Genomic DNA, 18227 nt, shown 5'->3' on the forward strand with positions numbered 1-18227 from the left:
ATGGGCGTGGTCAAAAATGTACATCTGTTTCAAAAATATTGGGAGGTATGCCATAAACTAACCTAACGACACTCATTACATCCCCCTGAGTTGGCAATACTATACGTATTTAACCTCGCAATAAAGCTCTTTGACTTGATTTAAATGGTGCTGAGGTATATTGCAGTAAAACGGCGTTTTCCCACTTGTTAAATGTTGCAAGTCATGACTACATTGCTCATTGCCTTTAAAATCATACGGCACTAGGTCCTATGCTCCAATTGGAAAGGGTGGGGGAGGGTATACGACGCCAATGTACTGGCGGTCGCCTTATGATGACGTCAGTATGCGTTGGCTTCCACGTTTGATAATGGCAATGAGGATCTTTCTACTGCCATTCTTGCTGTCACCTGATAGGGGTTTACAGAAATGAAGGCCAAAGGTGCAAGCGCGTTCTTTGGGGACTGAGCCAGGGCGCGCCCCTTATGTCCTGTGGGCCGGTGCATTTTGCGCGCTTCGGTTCAGTATGCGATGGGGATCTGCTGGACTCGGTGCTGCAGCATCTTCAGAAGAGAGAGTAGCCGGATACAGAGAGCTGGCGGCGGGTAAGAGGACAGGGCGACGGGGCATTGTGGAGAACTGTGGTGCAGAAACGTTGTATGTGCAGAGGAGGTGGATATACATAATATAGTGATGGTCTGGCCTGTGATACAAGTGACACGTTTCGGTGGTCTGTCCGGTGACTGTCGCGTGTTCTTTTGTCCCTGGAATGTCGGGAACCACCCCTGTGCCAATACAGGTGCCACTTAGGCATTCTTTGCCGGAGAGGCACCTCATGTAATACAGGAGCTTTCGCTTATTGTGAATTCCAGTCTCCATGTTATAATAGTGTGAGCTGCCTAGTACAGAGCCTCCACTATCCCCATGTTTCAACTACAGACTTACAATAGTCTGACTCTGTTTGTTTCACCTGAGTGCTAAAGACTGGAAACACTGCAGTCAGGCATGATTGTGTGGGATCTGACCCAGCCAGCACAGCTTATAAAGTGCAGAAATATAATTCATTTAATGTAAAATGATCACATTTTCTCATAATTCGTTTAGTATATGCTGCATTGTAGGATACTTTATTATTTCGACAGACACCATCAGGACAGCTAGTGATACAAGGAAGGAGCTTTGCTTTACTGTCACTCACAATTGGCCCATAGTTCTCTTTTTACTTTGGTCGGCCTTCTCAGATGTCAAAACTCGCTGTACTTGCAGATTGAACCAGAAAATTAAGATAAGGATGAGTTGACAACATTGTTGTGCTTGAAAAATTCCAGACCCTCCCAAGCCTGAACACTGGCCAAACCTGCCCAACTTGCTCACCCCTACTTTATTTCATTCAAATGTGACATACATGTGGTTTGGTTACTGTTCCTTTAAAAGAGAAACAAACCCTTAATTAAAAAAAAAAAAAACCCTACCCCCGAACCTAGCTTCCCCCCCCTGGGCAAATGACCGTATGTCTTTACTTACCCCTCCGTGCAGATTCAGTCCAGCAGAGTTCATGGGCGGCATTTTCAGCCGCTTCGTTAATCTTCGGAATGAGACCGGCGCTTCGGCAATTTTCATACATTTCGACGCATGCACAGCTGTCACGAAGCAGAACATTCCAGTCTCATTCCGTAGATTACAGAACAGAAGAAGATGGCTGCCGTGAACTACGCTGGACAGAATCTGCACGGAGGGGTAAGTAAATAGTTGGGGGCATTTGCCGGGGGGGGGAGGGGGGGGTCTATGTAGAGAGGGTAGGTAGGGTTTTTTTTATTAAGGGTCTGTTTCTCCTTTAAGGCAGTGATCCCCAACCAATGGCTCTTGAGCAACATGTTGCTCTCCAACCCTTTGGATGTTGCTCCCAGTGGCCTCTAAGCAGGTTCTTATTTTTGATTTGGAGGCAAGTTTTAGTTGTATAAACACCTAGTATACTGCCAAACAGAGTCTGCTGTAGGCTGCAAGTCCACATAGGGGCTACCAAATATCCATTCACAGCCCTTAAAGGAACAGTAACGTAAAAAAATAAGTGTTTTAAAAGTAATGAAAATATAATGCAGTGTTGCCCGGCACTGGTAAAACTGCTGTGTTTGCTTAAGAAACACTACTATTGTTTATATAAATAAGCTGCTGTGTAGCAATGGGGGCAGCTATTCAAAGGAGAAAAAGCTCACGTTACACAGCAAATAGCAGATAAGCTCTGTCTGTCTAATGGTGTTATCTGTTATCCATTAGTTAACCTGTGCCATATAGACGTTTTTCAATTTCCGCGATTGCTCCACAGCAGCTTGTTTATATGAACTATAGTAGTGTTTCTGAAGCAAACACATCAGTTTTACCAGTGCAGGGCAACACTACATGATATTTTCATCACTTTAAAACACTTCCATTTTTTGGTGTTACTGTTCCTTTAATTGGTACCTACCAGGAACATTATTCATGCTTTTGTGTTGCTCCCGAACTCCTTTTAAAGGTAAAAAAACATTGGGGATCCCTGACTTAAGGTATGAAGATCTAAATTATGCAAAAGTCTGTTATCCAGAAAACCCAGGTTTTGAACATTCTGAATAACAGGTTCCATACCTGTATTAGGCTTCATCTACAGTGCATGTTTATTTTCATAAAGCACAAGTAAAAAGGAATGTGAATCCACAACAGAACCAGTTGTACCACAAATTTATACACCCATAGGACCAGCAGGACCAGTGTACATTTTTGAGAACCGTAAATCTGTAATTACATGCAACTTGGTTCATGGTATCTGTCCACCCTGAACCTCATTTACCATTTTCTTTTTTTTAATGTCTGCTATTTGGATAAAGTGGGCCAAAACAACAGCTACCATGACAGATATGTAGTCAGAGCTGGACCACCTCACCCATATAGCTCTTCTAATTTATTTAATTCTTCTTTTAGTTTGTAAAACAGGTACCTAAAACAGCTTGTCATGAAACTCTAGCTATCATGTCTGAAAGACGTCTTGACATTGGAATACAGCTGATATTATTTCCTTCAGTCTGTTTCTAGGTATTAAAAGAAACTGGCAAGCATTTCAGTTATTAGATGTTATTTACTATGCAAAAGAACACATTTTTGTAGATCTAATTAGTTGAAAATGCTAAATTGTCACTATCCTTTCTCAACTTAAAGGCAACAGAGAAGTAAACACTTTCTAGTAAGCGTAGGGCCCCTGCACAGGTCCCCTTCACAAATGCACCGGCCAGATCCCAACTAAACGGTACTTTCCTTCGTACCCAATCAGAAACGACAGAGCTGTACAGTACAGGTATGGGATATGTTATCGAATAAACTCCGAATTACTGAAAGGCTGTTTCCCATAGACTCCCATTTTGTCCAAATTATCCACATTTATATATATATATATATATATATATATATATATATATATATATATATATATATATATATATATATATATATATATATATATATATATATATATATATATATATATATATATAAAAATTATTTGTAGTAATAAAATAGCACCTTGTACTTGACCCAAACTAAGATATAATTAATCCTTACAGGAAACAAAACCAGACTATTGAGATTATTTAATGTTTACATTATTTTCTAGTAGACTTAAAATATGAAGATCCAAATTACAGAAAGATTCGTTATCTGAAAAAAGCCAGGCCAGAGCATTGTGGATAACAGGTTCCATACCAGTATGTCAGTCTACCCACTTCATTGCTATTTTTAATCTGACCTTAATTTATATACTTTAAAGGAGAATGAAAGGCTAAAATTAAGTAAGTTTTATTAGAAAGGTCTATATAAATACACCAGTAAACCCTCAAAGTAATGTTGCTCTGGGTCTTCTGTTAAAAGAAACCCCACATTTCTTTCCTTCTATTGTGTACACATGGGCTTCTGTATCAGACTTCCTGTTTTCAGCTTAAACCTCCAGGACAGGGCTTGAGCATGCTCAGTTCGCTCCTCTCCCTCCTCCTTCCCTGCTGTAATCTGAGCCCAGAGCTATGAGTGAGCAGAGAAACTCAGGCAGGAATTGATGTCACACCAAGAAAATATGGCAGCTGCTATCCTAAACAAATAGAGAGCTTCTAGAGCCGTTTACTTTGGTATGGTAATGCATTCTACAGAATAAATAGTGTTATTGCTTGCACTATTGTGGCTAATCTACTGGCAATAAACTGCTTTGCTACCTTTCCTTCTCCTTTAAGTCAACACTACCTATGTGGAAAGTTCCAGTTTGTCATTTCCCTCACTCCAGACCCTTAAAACAATTGCATGATAATGGAATTCTCTCCTCTGATAAACATTACAGCATCAATTCAAAATAGGTGTGTGTATTAACACTAATTTATATCTGAGCTAAAATAACCATGGGCTGCTTAAAAGAGAAGGAAAGTCTTCTTCCACTTCGGGTTGCCAAAAGTTAGGCACCCCCAAGTGATTGTATTAATTTACCTGAAACCCCCGGGCTGGTGCTCCTATCAGCCGAAAACTTCACCGGTACGGGGTCATTTCAGTGAGCACCACAGAGCGATCCTCTCCCGGCTTCTTCTTTCTTCTCGTGGCAGTGCATGCGCAGTAGAGCAAAAAGCTGAACTTTAACTAAAAAGTTGGCTAATGCGTTCTACTGTGCATGCGTCTTCCGCGGGAATTTTGAAGAAAGAAGAAGCCGGAAGATGATTGCTCCGTGGTGCTCGCTGGAAAAACCCCGGGGTGGTGCCGTTTTCTGCTGATAGGAGCATCGGCCCGGGGGTTTCAGGTAAGTAAATACAATCACTTGTGGGTGCCTAACTTTACATAAACCCAATAAAAGTGTTTTGCCACCAATATGGATTAATGCAGCTTAGTTGCCATCATGTACTAGGTACTGTTTTATTATTACAGAGAAACGGGAATTTTTTTAAAAAAAAATAGAATTTTTTCTATCCATTATTATTATTTGTATGGAAGGTAACTATTGACTGATTCTATGTGTGGGGGCATTGCCAACTGTATGGATCAGTTCTTGAAATGTTTTATCCAACTATTATCATTGACACCAAAGAGAAATATTTTGATTTGTCCCATCCTATTGCTCTGTCCAGACCACAAGCATTATTAGTTCATGTGTTAACAGCATTAATGTGGACTCTAAATAGAACAGATTTTTTTTTTTTTTTTTTTTTTTTTTTTAAATGCACATTTTATTGCAATATACAATTTGTAATTTTAACTAGATTAATGGAAATATATGTATTGAGTTCTGCATGTAACGACAAATAGTTTATTTATTAGCAGAACTGGATTGCTAAGGAAAGTGTTGGTCTATAAAAAGTAGTTTTAGTTGGTCTGGGGATTCTAAAACATTGTAAACATAATTTTTCTTCTTACAGATCAAAGTATTTTAAAACTACAACCAGAGGAGAGCATTTTACAATTGAGGTTGGTATCTATATGGTGATATATTATGAAAGGGCAACAAAGCCTCACTACCTATTTATAACCACGAAACCACTGCCTTTCCTGAAATGCATCCATGGAGAGCTTCTGATATATATTCCCTGTGCCCCATATCCCTTTAGCAAATACAGAGCAGCAGGGTTTGAGGCCACCATGTTTGGGTACATCACATTCAGTGCCTAGGTACCCTGTCTGCTAACCAGGAGCATGTGTACTGGAGGCCAGGAATCAGAGCTGTGGGCAAAAGGTTAAAATACTGGGAACCCTCATTTTTGTTTTTTTTTTGCCACTTAAGCATGACCTTTTGTCAGTTTATCTATGCCAGCCATGCCTGGCTTAGTTGGTGCGATTTAAACAGAAAGATCAACAGAAATACGTTTCTTAGATGATAAAGGGGCCTTTTGTGTTTTAATACAGGTATGTTATTCAGAATGCTCTGGACCTGGGAGTTTCCAGATAACAAATTCTGTAATTTGGATCTTTATCCATTAAGTCTACTAGAAAATCATTTGAACATTAAATAAACCCAATAGGCTGGTTTTGCTTCCAATACCTATTCATTATATCATAGTTGGGTCAAGTACAAGTTACTGTTTTTTATTACAGAGAAAAAGGAAATCATTTTTAAAAATTTGCATTATTTGGATAAATCTATGGGAGACAGCCTTTTCATAAGTCAGAGATTTCTGGATAATGGGTTTCCAGATAACATATCCCATACCTGTATTTTTAAAAACTTTAATTTACAGAAAATAGTACGGTATATCAGTAAGATTCAGATTATTTGGGTTCAAGCCAACACACTAATGGGGAAATTTAATCCAAGTCACAAAGTTTGGACCAGATTGAGTAACTCATAGCAGCCATCCAGCAAGCAGCATTTACTGGTCACCTGTCTTTTATTACATTATCCTATAAGAACTTACTCTGTGGAGATTGTATATATGGGAAACACTAGCTGTAAATGCAAATCTTCAAATGTAATTTAAATGTGAAAATGTTCCATTAATTAAAATGTTTTCCCCTCTTGCAGTTTGAAAACCTTGTTGAAAGTGATGAGGTGAGTGTTTTGAGTTTATTGGCAGAATACATCTTTTTCTGTGCAGTACACAATATGTAGAGTTGTTTAGTGATTTAATTTCCTTTTTCAGTGAGACTATGCTTCTTATCAATAAGGTTGATAATGCAGGTCCCTTCATTAGAGTCTCTTTGTCACAGCCATAATAAAAAACAAAATAGAGCTTGTGCTGAAAACAGATTTTTCCTATTTTCATAAAAAGCATATATCTAGTTTATTTTAAAGAAATAACAGAGCATTATTTGGTGCTTGCACTGAAATAATGAACTCTGTACAAACAACCCCTCCCTTCACCCTTGTAAGTATTGTGACAAGATATTGTTTAGAATCTTCTTTTGGTTATTACATATAACAGGAGATCATTAGAATGTATTTCAGGGGATATCGTTGGCCCTCGTGTTTTTAATAATCTGTATTCCATATTCTTGCCAAATATAAGCAAATTACCATGGCAATGGTGACTGACAATACTGTGTGAAATTATGTAACCCTGGGGCAACTCTTATGCACTCTAAAATATTTAAAAGGTTTCCTGCTGTGTTCAGCTGTCTGCAATGATTTTGCAGCTTGATGATATGAATTTTAGCTGAGGCACATGCTGGGTAATGCTGGCTGCACTTAAATGTTTCATTTCGGTACATGAGGCCATTAATACATTTATTTACATTTATTAACAGGGAGAAAGTCCTGGCAGTAGTATAAGGTAAGTCACCTTTTGTAGACTTTATTTTTTCTTTCTCTCTAATCCAACAAGGTTCTTATAATGTGTATTTTCATAATATTTTAACTTTGACATGATGTACTGTGCCATATTTCTTGTGCTTAATAATGTCATTCGAATTGTTCACCTACACTTTTACCAAAGTGTTCTTTAAGGTGGGCTTCTAAAAATATCTGGAGAGCAAAGAACCGTTCTCTCTAAATCCGCCCATAAAGCCTAGTTTGGCAAGATGAAGTAGAGAAATCATCACTAAAGAAATAGTACCAGTTATCCAGAATGCTCCGGACCTGGGGCTTTCTGGATAGCGGATCTTTCCATAATTTGGATCTTCATACCTTAAGTGTACTAGAAAATCATGTAAACATTAAATAAAACCCAATAGGCTGGTTTTGTTTCCAATAAGAATTAATTATATCTTAGTTTGGATCAAGTACAATATACTGTTTTATTATTACAGTGAAAAAGGAAATCAATTTAAAAAAAAAAAATATTATTTTGATAAAATGGAGTCTGTGAGATACATAATTCTGAGCTTTCTGGATAACTGGGTTTCCGGATAATGGACCTATACCAGTGAAGTAGTTTAATTTGCTTATTTCTGCCATAATAATAAAAAAAAAACTGACACACTCACTCAACTGCTATTTATGAGTATACAATTGTCATTTAAATAAATATTAAAAAGTACCTGACGTGGAAATAATGTAATTACAATGTATCTAAATCTGAGATATTTTAGTGCAAAATAAGTGTGTGTGTTTAGAGAAAGAGAAAGCTTAATCCGTTCTCAAATGAGTTATTTCAGTATTGTTACCAAACACAAGGTTATGTGCGTAATAACCTTGGAATTTAGCCCAAAGGACACACACATGTTCTTTCAGGGATGTTTAAAAAGTTTGGCACTGATTTCAATTAATTGTAATTGCAGGCACCATATAAAACAGTGTTGCCTTAAAGTGTTATCAGAAAGAAAAAGATAGTTCTGCTTTTGCAATGTTTAGGAAAGACCTAAGAAACTTTCTCATGTCTTCACTAAGCAGAACAACAGCAGAACAGAACACATTATTTATTTTTTATAATCGTTTTTATTGCTTTTCAAAACAAAATACAAATAAAAAAAAGAAAGGTTGGTTAAGAAACATGTCACAGTACTTGACATTCAGTGCTGTACATATGCATATCCGTACACATGACCAGGTACACAATTGCGCATTACACCACATACAATATAACAATGATACGGAGACAAATCTTACAGGTACAATGTCTCAGGTAGGATCAGGTCCATATAGTATTTTATTAGCCCTATAACAGCCTTCCATGGTTTAAACTGCAGCCTTTGGAATAAATAAGAATAATCATTATTTAGCACCTTTCTAAAACTATATTATATTATCAGACCCTTGAGTGAGGAAGAATTGTGTGATCTAAAGGAAAAACAGTATGATTCTATTACGGAACGCCAGAGAGCTGATGATATCAAGATACAAAATGAGGTAATAACTGTAAAGTCTTTTTATTTAAGTGGGCTATGTGTTAAAGTTTAAAGATTTCCCCTATAATTTAAAATATGCTTAAACTGCTTCTGTAATTTTCTTTTTACTGGAATTTAACTTTTTTTTACTTTCAGTTCAGCTACTTAACCATTCTGCCTCCAAGTTCAGCTCAGATCAGCTCGTGCATGCAGCACACCGATCTTTAATTCTAAGCAAATGCAACCTTTTACTTATATTGCCACAGGTCCTGTCTGGAGACTTGTCACCATAAAGGTGGGCATACACTTGCCAACTTGGCATTAGGAATGGATGCAGAGTGCCATGCATATTACGGCAGAACAGCAGGCAGTAAAGGGAAACTGCAATAAACGTATCCAAGCTCGGGCATGGAGGGTACCTTTACATGTTGCCTGCTGTTGATTTCAATAGCAAGCAACTCATTCTGCAGTGTGTACCTCTGGTTTCTTTTATTGAGTCAGCTGTCAAGAGCCAGAAGTGCAGAAAATTGAAACGGCTGGACAGTTACAGCTTTCAGTATAAATTACATTTACAAATTACTTCAAAACCTGAACAACAGTAGTTAATGTATTTTGGAAAATTACTTAGGATCATTTTCTCAGTCTCATTAGTGCAAGGTTGGTTTCACTGCTACTCTCCAGGTCCTACCTACTCAGAAGCCATGTTTCAATATCTTGCACTGATGAGATCTAACAAGATCACAACAGACTCTCTGCAAGTTTGGATATGGCTCTGAATTATTCGGCTGTATCTGTTATATAAAACCAGCAGTTTTGGATGAATAGTTGGCCACAGGGACAGAAAGGAGTGGTTTGCATGTCTCTGCTCATAATGCCTTATGTAAGAGTTAAACTTAAATATTTTGGTATTAAGGCAGTGCTAAGTATATGGCATGAGGCAAGTAAATACATTCTGTTTTCAGAAAGCTTTATGCTGAATGTCTTGCATTGTGAAGTGCTTTTTGGCTTATTTTAGCCCGTCTCATCCTAACCAGGTTCAGTTTCTCTGCCTCATAGGAATGGAAATTTCCTTCTTGACTACAAAATTGCATTTGTACCAGTCCCTGGATCAACTTATACTAAGACTTAATTCATTTTCTCACCTGTTAAAAAAGCCATCCAAATGCAATTATTATATGTCGGTAGAGCTGTATCAATCTAGTCTTCTTTGCTCAAGGTATTCTTGGACCACAAATCAGATCTGCATTCCTTCAAATGAAAATGCTTGCTGTTAAAGCAATTGCCATGTCTTGTGTGTTTTCATTTCATGTTTGTGTTAATTTTTTTCCTTTTTATTTAACCCTGTTTCCATTCTTATTCCAAGATCAGCTAGAGAGGTTCTGATTTTGTTAACCATTATTGTTTTGTTTATATGCAGTTAGCCTTACAAGAGAAGAAGTTAAAACTAGAAGAGGAGTCTTTATATGCTGCACAACGGGAAGCAGCGAGGGCAGCCAAGCAAACAAAGATTTTGGAGGTGAGGGAATGAGGACTCGATTGAAAAACCCTATTGTAGCAATAGGACTATAAATATTATAGGTTGATCTAGCTTTTGGGGATATTTAGCTCCTGAGTCTTAAATTTGACACTTTTGTATTAAAAGTAGGGATGCACTGAATCCCAGATTTATTTTGAAGTGTCCTAGCCTTTTTTTTTTTTATGGATTCTGACAAATCCTAGCTGTGGTTGAATTAAGAAAAAGTGGCTTTGGAGCATACCAAAAGTAAGAAACACCTCTGAAATTGTTTTCATTGGCTGTCAGTCTATTTAAAGATGCCATTTGACGATCGAGAAGACCAATATTAAAGGGATCCTGTCATCGATAGCATGTTTTTTTCAAAACACATCTGTTAATAGTGCTACTCCAGCAGAATTCTGCACTGAAATCCATTACTCAAAAGAGCAAACAGATTTTTTTATATTCAATTTTGAAATCTGACATGGGGCTAGACATTTTGTCAATTTCCCAGCTGTCTCTAGTCATGTGACTTGTGCCTGCACTTTAGGAGAGAAATGCTTTCTGGCAGGCTGCTGTTTTTCCGTCTCAATGTAATTGAAGGAGTCTCAGTGGGACATGGGTTTTTACTGTTGAGTGCTGTTCTTAGATCTACCAGGCAGCTGTTATCTTGTGTTAGGGAGCTGCTATCTGGTTACCTTCCCATTGTTCTTTTGTTTGGCTGCTGGGGGGAAAAATGGAGGGGGGTGATATCACTCCAACTTGCAGTAAAGAGTGATTGAAGTTTATCAGAGCAAAAGTCACATGACTTGGGGCAGCTGGAAAATTGACAATATGTCTAGCCCCATGTCAGATTTCAAAATTGAATATAAAAAAATCTGCTTGCTCTTTTGAGAAATGGGTTCAGTGCAGAAATCTGCTGGAGCAGCACTATTAACTGATTCATTTAAAAAAAAAATGACAGTATCCCTTTAAAGTTCTTGCCAATTCTTGCTTCCAAACAACAATTGTGAGGATTCTACTTGGTCTGTGTAATCTATACAATTGTGGAGCAGTTGTCAGGAAATATTCCATGCTTATTCATGCTGGCTTACATTGAAATATGTATTTTGTTTACATTATTAGTAGTAGGAACAACATTTTCAAAATATTTCCCAAAATCTAGTTTGCAGCGGAGTCTATTTTTACAAGTTATCAAGACAAGTAGTTTAGTTAACATCATTCCATTAGGGCCATCCCTTATCACAATGAAGAACAATCCGATCTGCACTCATAGAAGAGTTACAGTATATAAAATGTTTTTATCCATCTGTCTGTTTTGGCTGTCACAGTTTTAAGATTAACTTACTGTAGTAGTACCATGAAATCTGCAATTATACTTAGAACATTTTTGAAGAAGAAATACATAGGAAATACATGAATAATTATTAATAATATAGGTTGGACTGGCTATTTTTGGGGGGAATATTTCAAATAGATCTGCAATCTGAGGACCAGTGAAGAGTAGTGTGAAGTGTTTCTTTCATCCAACAATGTTTGGCTGTCTGTCAAGATTACCTTACTGTATTAATTCCACTTAGACCCCTTTTAAAAAACCATGGGAGTATCATCGAAATTGCAGGGACTGAGGTTATCAAATGTTATCTGTGAGTAAATTTTAAAAAAACTCGAACGAGGTTTCAGTAAGCCCCAAAGAATATAAATAGGCAAAGCAACTGGTTTAAACGTACCATTGACCAAGAATAGATTTCCCCTGCAGAACAAATGACACAATCAAGTTTGCAATAAAACTACCTTAATGCTTAATGTTCAACAAGTTGATTAATGGGAAGGGTTTGTGACTATAAAGTACGTTCTGCTTTTGTTTTGAATGATCGGAACAGAAGACCACTTCAGGTAAACTAATACCTAATAAAAGTGTTATAAAATTTAGAGTAACTGTCCCTCTGACACAAAGGTTTTCAAGCTTTTTTTCAGTAAAGCTCGTCTGTGGTGCATGAGATTTTGGCAGCAACAAATCAAAAACCTACATTACTTTTTGTTTATATCCAGAAGTGCATTCAGTTCCAAGACTACTTCTTTCCATAGAAAGGGAAGAAGCACACAATCTGTTGGTGAAGTCTATGGCCTTACAACATACAAGGCTAACTCAGGGATTTTCAGGGGAAAACACCTACTTCAGGCTTGTGCTGTGCGTTCAGCTAATGCTGTATAACCATAGCCTACACTAATAGATTCTGTGTTTTTCCCCTTTCCATGAATTTAAATTGTTTTATGATGGTGTGTGCATAACAAATGTAGCCACACTTTTAAAGTAACGTGCACAATATCAAAGGATGAAGGGGCTTCATTTCATAATGAAGTAGCCAATCTGCATACTGGTATGCCTCTTAAGAGGAAAACTACCCACTCCCCCAAAGAAACTGTTTCTATTAACTACCCCCCTGATGGGTAGGAATACCAAAATGGCTCCAACTGCACATGTGTGAATAAGCTCAGTGTCCGCAGTCCTTTAACGAAGGAGGCGGAAGCAGGAGGGAGGTGAAAGGGGGGCAGTGGATTGGGACTTTCTCTTTGGGGGGAGGTTTAGTTCTCCTTTAAAGGACCAGTAACATAAAAAAAAAATTTAAAAATTTATTCGAATACATGAAAAAAAAACACCAGCAAAAATTAAGCTTTAAAATCGCAAACTCTTTATTAAGAAATAACTTACCGAAACTCCAGTTGTGCTCCTCTTGAGAAAAGGCGCCAGGTGACGAGCCATCGTGCGACACTCTATTCCTCCTCCCTGGCTATCTCCTATAAGGTAGGCAGGAAGGAGAAATCAAGCGGCGCACAATGGATCACCAGATCGCTTTCTGAAGAGGTGCGCAAGTGGAGTTTCGGTAAGTTATTTCTTAATAAAGACTTTGTGATTTTTTTTTTTTTTTTAGACTTTGTGATTTTCAAGTTTAAACTGTCTTGAGGGGTTTTTTTGTTCGATATATACTGAAAATTTTTTTTAAATGTTTTTTGAATGTTACTGGTCCTTTAAAGGCATTGATCAGTGTAAAAATAAACATTGGATAAATAGATAGGCTGTGCAAAATAAAAAATATTTCTAATATACTTAGTTAGCCAAAAATGTAATGTATAAAGGCTGGAGCCCCAAAATTTAGTAGCCAGATCACTCAGATTTGTTTATTTTAACAGTCATTTAAATTGTTATCTGAGCAATTTAGTTTACTTGTTGGGTCTCTAGTATGACTAGCTTTACAAAAGGGTTAAATGCAGTAAAAAAAAAAGGATAACTAGGAAGTCACATCCCAACCCCAAACTGTTTGCCATCTAACTGAAAGCAACAAAACCTTTCATGGCATTAAGGAATTAATGTATGTGCAAATGCTACACAGTTAGTTGCTACAGTAACTAATGAAAGAAATCCTGTTGAAAGTGGGATTTGTTTTTAGGGAGCCTTTGAAATGTACAATGCTTGGCAACATGCTGACCGCGTATTTTGCAGGAGTCTATAGAAGTAGAGAGAAGTCATTGTGAGTGTATTGTGTATTTATGAAGGCTAATTAAACTGTTGCTGTTGGAAATAACATTATGGATTTGTGTTCATCTTTGAAGCTATGGGAAGTCAGCTTGTGCATTCCTCTTTTAGAGTGGTGTCAGACGGGGAGATAAGTCACCCAGCAACAAATCTTCTCTACTGCGGGCGACTAATCTCCTCAAATGCCTTCCTGCCCACAATAGGAATCGCCAGCGGGATGGCATATGAATCGCTTTTTCAGAAGTCGTCTCACGAGGAAACTTCGGCGACTTTGGAATGCTGAAGCGATACGTATGCCATCCTGCCGGCGATTCGTATTCTTGCCAGCAGGAAGGCATTTGGAGAGATAAGTCACCCGCAGTAGAGAAGATTTGTTGCTGAGCGACTAATCTCCCTGTCTGCCACCACCCTTAAAGGGAATCTAAACTAAAAAAGTCAAAAATCAATGTCAACTTGCCCAGAGGATATAGAGGTAAATAAGTGAGAGTACTGAGACCGTCCAATAGCATTATGCAGCCCCGCTATTATTATTGTGTGTTTGGATTGAGTGATTTACACATTAACATTTGTTGGATGATCCCCAAAGAATCAATGTTTGTATCTAATCTATTTTAGTCATCTGTCTTTACTGCAGTATTTATCTTTTATTTTGTCTTTAGCAACACCGGTTGCAGTGGATAAAGCAAAGAGCACTAGCAGCTAATAATGGAGAAGATCCAAGGTATGGGTATGTGGCACTGCTGAGTAGTTCATTTAGCAGAATCTGAAAGCCCAACTTAATGTCAGCCTTTCCCAATTCCCTCATAAACACAGGTACTGTCCGTTCTGCTTTTGTGATGCAGTGCAAAGTGCAGCTGTAGGCCTAATGCAAAAAATCTTTATCATTTTAGAGACATCCACTAACCCTATGTCAGATTAATTATAATCCAATTGGGGCATATTTGAGATTATATTTCATGTTACCAATTACTGTGAATAACAATAAGGTTTAAAGAAAACATTCAGAAGTGGATTATTATAACCCTAATATAGGATTAGCTGATCTATCTCCGCTAACGTAATGTTTTCCTTACAGCTCTGTACCAGAAGATTTTGAAACCTACTTGCAGAATTTGAAGTTACAATATGGAGCTGTTAGGAGCAGCAGTAAGTCCACCATAGTTGCATATCTGTATAGTCTGTTGCTTCTGTATCTTTATTTAGTTTGTTTAAACATTTTTAGTGACCAAACCTGTATAAGAATTGTGTGTTTATAAACAAAATAGGTATTGACCAGTATGATTCCTGTAGTTGTCCAAAATTACTTTTTATAATCACAAATGCAAAGAAGCATTTTGATTCCAGAATGTTATTATTGTATTGTTGCTGATTTTAGTAATTACTGTAAGGGCATATTTGTTTTGCTGTGTAAAAAAACAGTGTAGTAAAATGGCATTCATTTTTATAAGCATTTTTTCTTAGAGTGACTTACGCCAGAAGCAGTGTAAAATAACAGTGACAAATCTATCGCTCGCATACCATAAAATTACTATTTCACTAATATTCACTAAATATTTCACCAATTTTTCACTTTCGGTGCTTACTTTTATGTTGATCGGTGGCCGCTCCATTTTTTGGAGATGTAATAAAGATGGCTGCCACAACTGCGCAAGATAAAATCGTGTGCGCTACTGCTCAGAGGATTCAAAGCGTATTCCTGAAGTTCTTTTGTGCACATGCGCTGCCTCCTAATACCGTATTGTGTGCATGCTCCTGGTCTTGGTGAAGGAGCATTGCATGATGGAATTTTTTTTAATTCAAGTCAGTGCTTCCAGTTGCACAGTTAAATATCAATATACTTTTGCAAAGAAGAACCAGCAACCACAGGATATTATCAAATCAAAAAGCTTGTATTAGGTATAGCCATATATATATATAAAAGTGTAAATATTTGTTCTGAAATGTAAAATGAAATCATATATACATTTACCAATTATGTGTTTCACATCATTCAGGATTGTCTTCTGAAGCAAACGTATTGACACCCAACACAGAAAGTAGCTGTGATTTAACTACAAAAACAAAGTCAACAAGTGGGAATGATAACACATCTCTTGACCTTGAGTGGGAAGATGAAGAAGGTAGGTGGTACTACTGCTTGTGAGTGTATTCATTGTATAATAGACTACGCGTCCTGTATACTGCACATATCCGTTTTGTTCTCTGCTTCTGACTCTTGAAATAATGTAGCAGAATTCAATTTTCCTCTAGGACCTTTAATCAGCTGGTTCCTGCTACACTGTTTCAGCAGTCAAGCATGTGCAAAGTATGAAAACAGCAAACTACAAAGGTTGCTTTAAAAAAAAAAAAAAAAATGCTTTGTTAAATTTATAGTGGATAATATGCCTACTCAGCAATGTTCTCTCTATGGCGTGTGCTCAAATTTTGAGGCCAGCTCATACAACTAATTGTTGTGCGCACAAAGAATTTTGTGTGAAAACATTTACAATTAATTATATTAATTCTGACCTTAGCACACAGTTTTTAAAAACTGCACACATGTTTCAAATTTTCACACAAAAGTTTCAAATTTGCACATAAAAGAACTTTTTGGTGTGCATGTCAGAGAAGGAATTAGAGGGAACATTTATACTCCGCGCTACGCAATATGTTGGCGCTATATAAATACATGATAATAATACTCATTTTATAGGGCTTCCTATTGCTATATGGGACTTAGAGTTTTCCTACTGCATATTGATTTTCCTCATATTTATTAAGGAATGAACAGGATGATTCCTATGAAAGAGCGCTCAAAGACAGAAGAGGACATCTTACAAGCAGCCTTAAAATATAGTGGCAAAAAGCCTGGAAGTCATGGAGCCTCTGCTTCTGATGACTCAACTGGGCTAGAGTGGGAAAATGACTTTGTGAGTGCCGAAATGGATGATAATGGGAACTCTGAGTATGCAGGGTTTGTAAATCCAGTCACAGAACTGTCTGCTCAGCAACAGAATAGGTAAAGACACTTATATATATATATATATATATATACACACACACACACACATACTGATGACCAAACAGATGAAGATTCTTCTCCTTCCTTATGGATTGAAATGAATGTACACTTTTTCTTGGAGCCTTTGTTTTTTTTTTAATGCTAAAAAGGGGGAACAGTAAAAAAGTGTTAACTGGAATATTTTAAAAAGAACAAGTGCAATTTTCACTGTTTTTACTTTCCTTTTATTGTCACGGGTCCATGTAGTTAGTATTTGCTGCATTTGTCTAGGATCACTAATAAATTATCTGCACTAAGTGAAAACTTGATATTTTGTTAAACAGTTTGCACTTTAATTCCAAGGGATTGCATTGTACGGGAGTGGGTTGTGCTCATTGTTGCTGCTCATATAGAATTAAAAAAAAATATATATGGTTACAAAATAACCTTCGGTTACACTGTAAGTGAATGTTGAAATGATAATTAAAGGGATTGTTCACCTTTGAGTTTACTTTTAGTACGATTTATAGAGTGATATTCTGAGATAATTTGCAGTTTTCATTTTTTTAGTATGTGTGGTTTTTGAATTATTTAAATTTCTATTCAGCAGCTCTCCAGTTCCAGCAATCTTTTTGCTAGGGCCAAATTACCCTAGCAGCCATGCATTGATTTGAATAAGAGACTGGTATATGAATAGGCTGGGGCCTGAGTAGAAAAATGAGTAATATAAGATCGCAATAACAATAAATGTGTAGCAGTGCAGATTATTTGTTTTTGAGATGGGGTCAGTGAAAGCTGGAAAGAGTCAGAAGAAGAAGGCAAATGATTAAAAAATTTTTTTTAAAATAAATAAATAATGAAGACCAATTTAAAAGTTGCTTAGAATTGGCCATTCTATAACATACTAAAATTTAACTTAAAGGTGAACCACCCCTTTAATTCTATCTGCAGTGGGATGGGGATTCCAAAAGTTACTCTCCTTGGGGATCATGGAATTGATGTTTAGTGATAGCAAGCTGCTCCCCTCCCCCCTGTTGAAGATCCCTTCTCCTCCAATAATGTAGAACTTTCTATGGTATGAAACCAGATCTAACCAATTGTAATTAGCTCTCATGGTTTAGTCTTTCTTGTTCTCGAGTCTGTGCTTTACTATGTTGTGCATATTGGAAAGGAGAAATGCAAACACTTGTGTCATAAACAAATAATCATCTGCCAATGTGCTTTAATTATGCAAACATCGTGTACCTATAGATATGTTACAAGGACCAGCAGAATGGCATTTAATAAAGACTTTGCTGTGTTAAGGCTACAGTCACACTAGAGTGATGCAAGCCAAGAATCCGCCCTAATGCTTGAATCTGTGCTATTCTGTGTCTGCACTCCGCAAAATGGATGCAGATTTTGATTCCAGAAATTCATGCTTGCATGTTTCAGCATCAAAATCCACTCTGTGTGCCGACACAGAAGAGCATGGATTTGAGTGTAGG

General features: G+C 37.2%; 1 protein-coding gene across 5 annotated transcripts; it reads left to right on the top strand.

Annotated features, from left to right (window-relative positions):
- The first annotated feature begins 312 nt into the window (after positions 1-312).
- ap1ar.S (adaptor related protein complex 1 associated regulatory protein S homeolog) lies at positions 313-17064 on the top strand. Of its 5 annotated transcripts, NM_001097691.1 has the most exon segments (11): positions 404-584; positions 5391-5439; positions 6491-6517; positions 7213-7238; positions 8656-8752; positions 10148-10246; positions 14420-14481; positions 14836-14906; positions 15755-15880; positions 16521-16769; positions 16804-17064. In NM_001097691.1, coding segments are annotated over 10 exon segments (873 nt in total). In that variant the 5' UTR covers positions 404-510; the 3' UTR covers positions 16763-16769; positions 16804-17064.
- The last annotated feature ends 1163 nt before the right edge of the window (positions 17065-18227 follow it).

Source organism: Xenopus laevis, chromosome 1S (genome assembly GCF_017654675.1).
Source record: "Xenopus laevis strain J_2021 chromosome 1S, Xenopus_laevis_v10.1, whole genome shotgun sequence".
Lineage (NCBI taxonomy): Eukaryota > Metazoa > Chordata > Amphibia > Anura > Pipidae > Xenopus > Xenopus laevis.

Excerpts from the sequence above, each read along its gene's own strand:
- ap1ar.S (XM_041572111.1), top strand. The coding sequence starts at position 511 with ATGGGGATCTGCTGGACTCGGTGCTGCAGCATCTTCAGAAGAGAGAGT. Across the intron at positions 6,518-7,212 it reads ACCTTGTTGAAAGTGATGAG|GGAGAAAGTCCTGGCAGTAG; the intron begins GTGAGTGTTTTG and ends ATTTATTAACAG. Across the intron at positions 7,239-8,655 it reads AGTCCTGGCAGTAGTATAAG|ACCCTTGAGTGAGGAAGAAT; the intron begins GTAAGTCACCTT and ends TTATATTATCAG.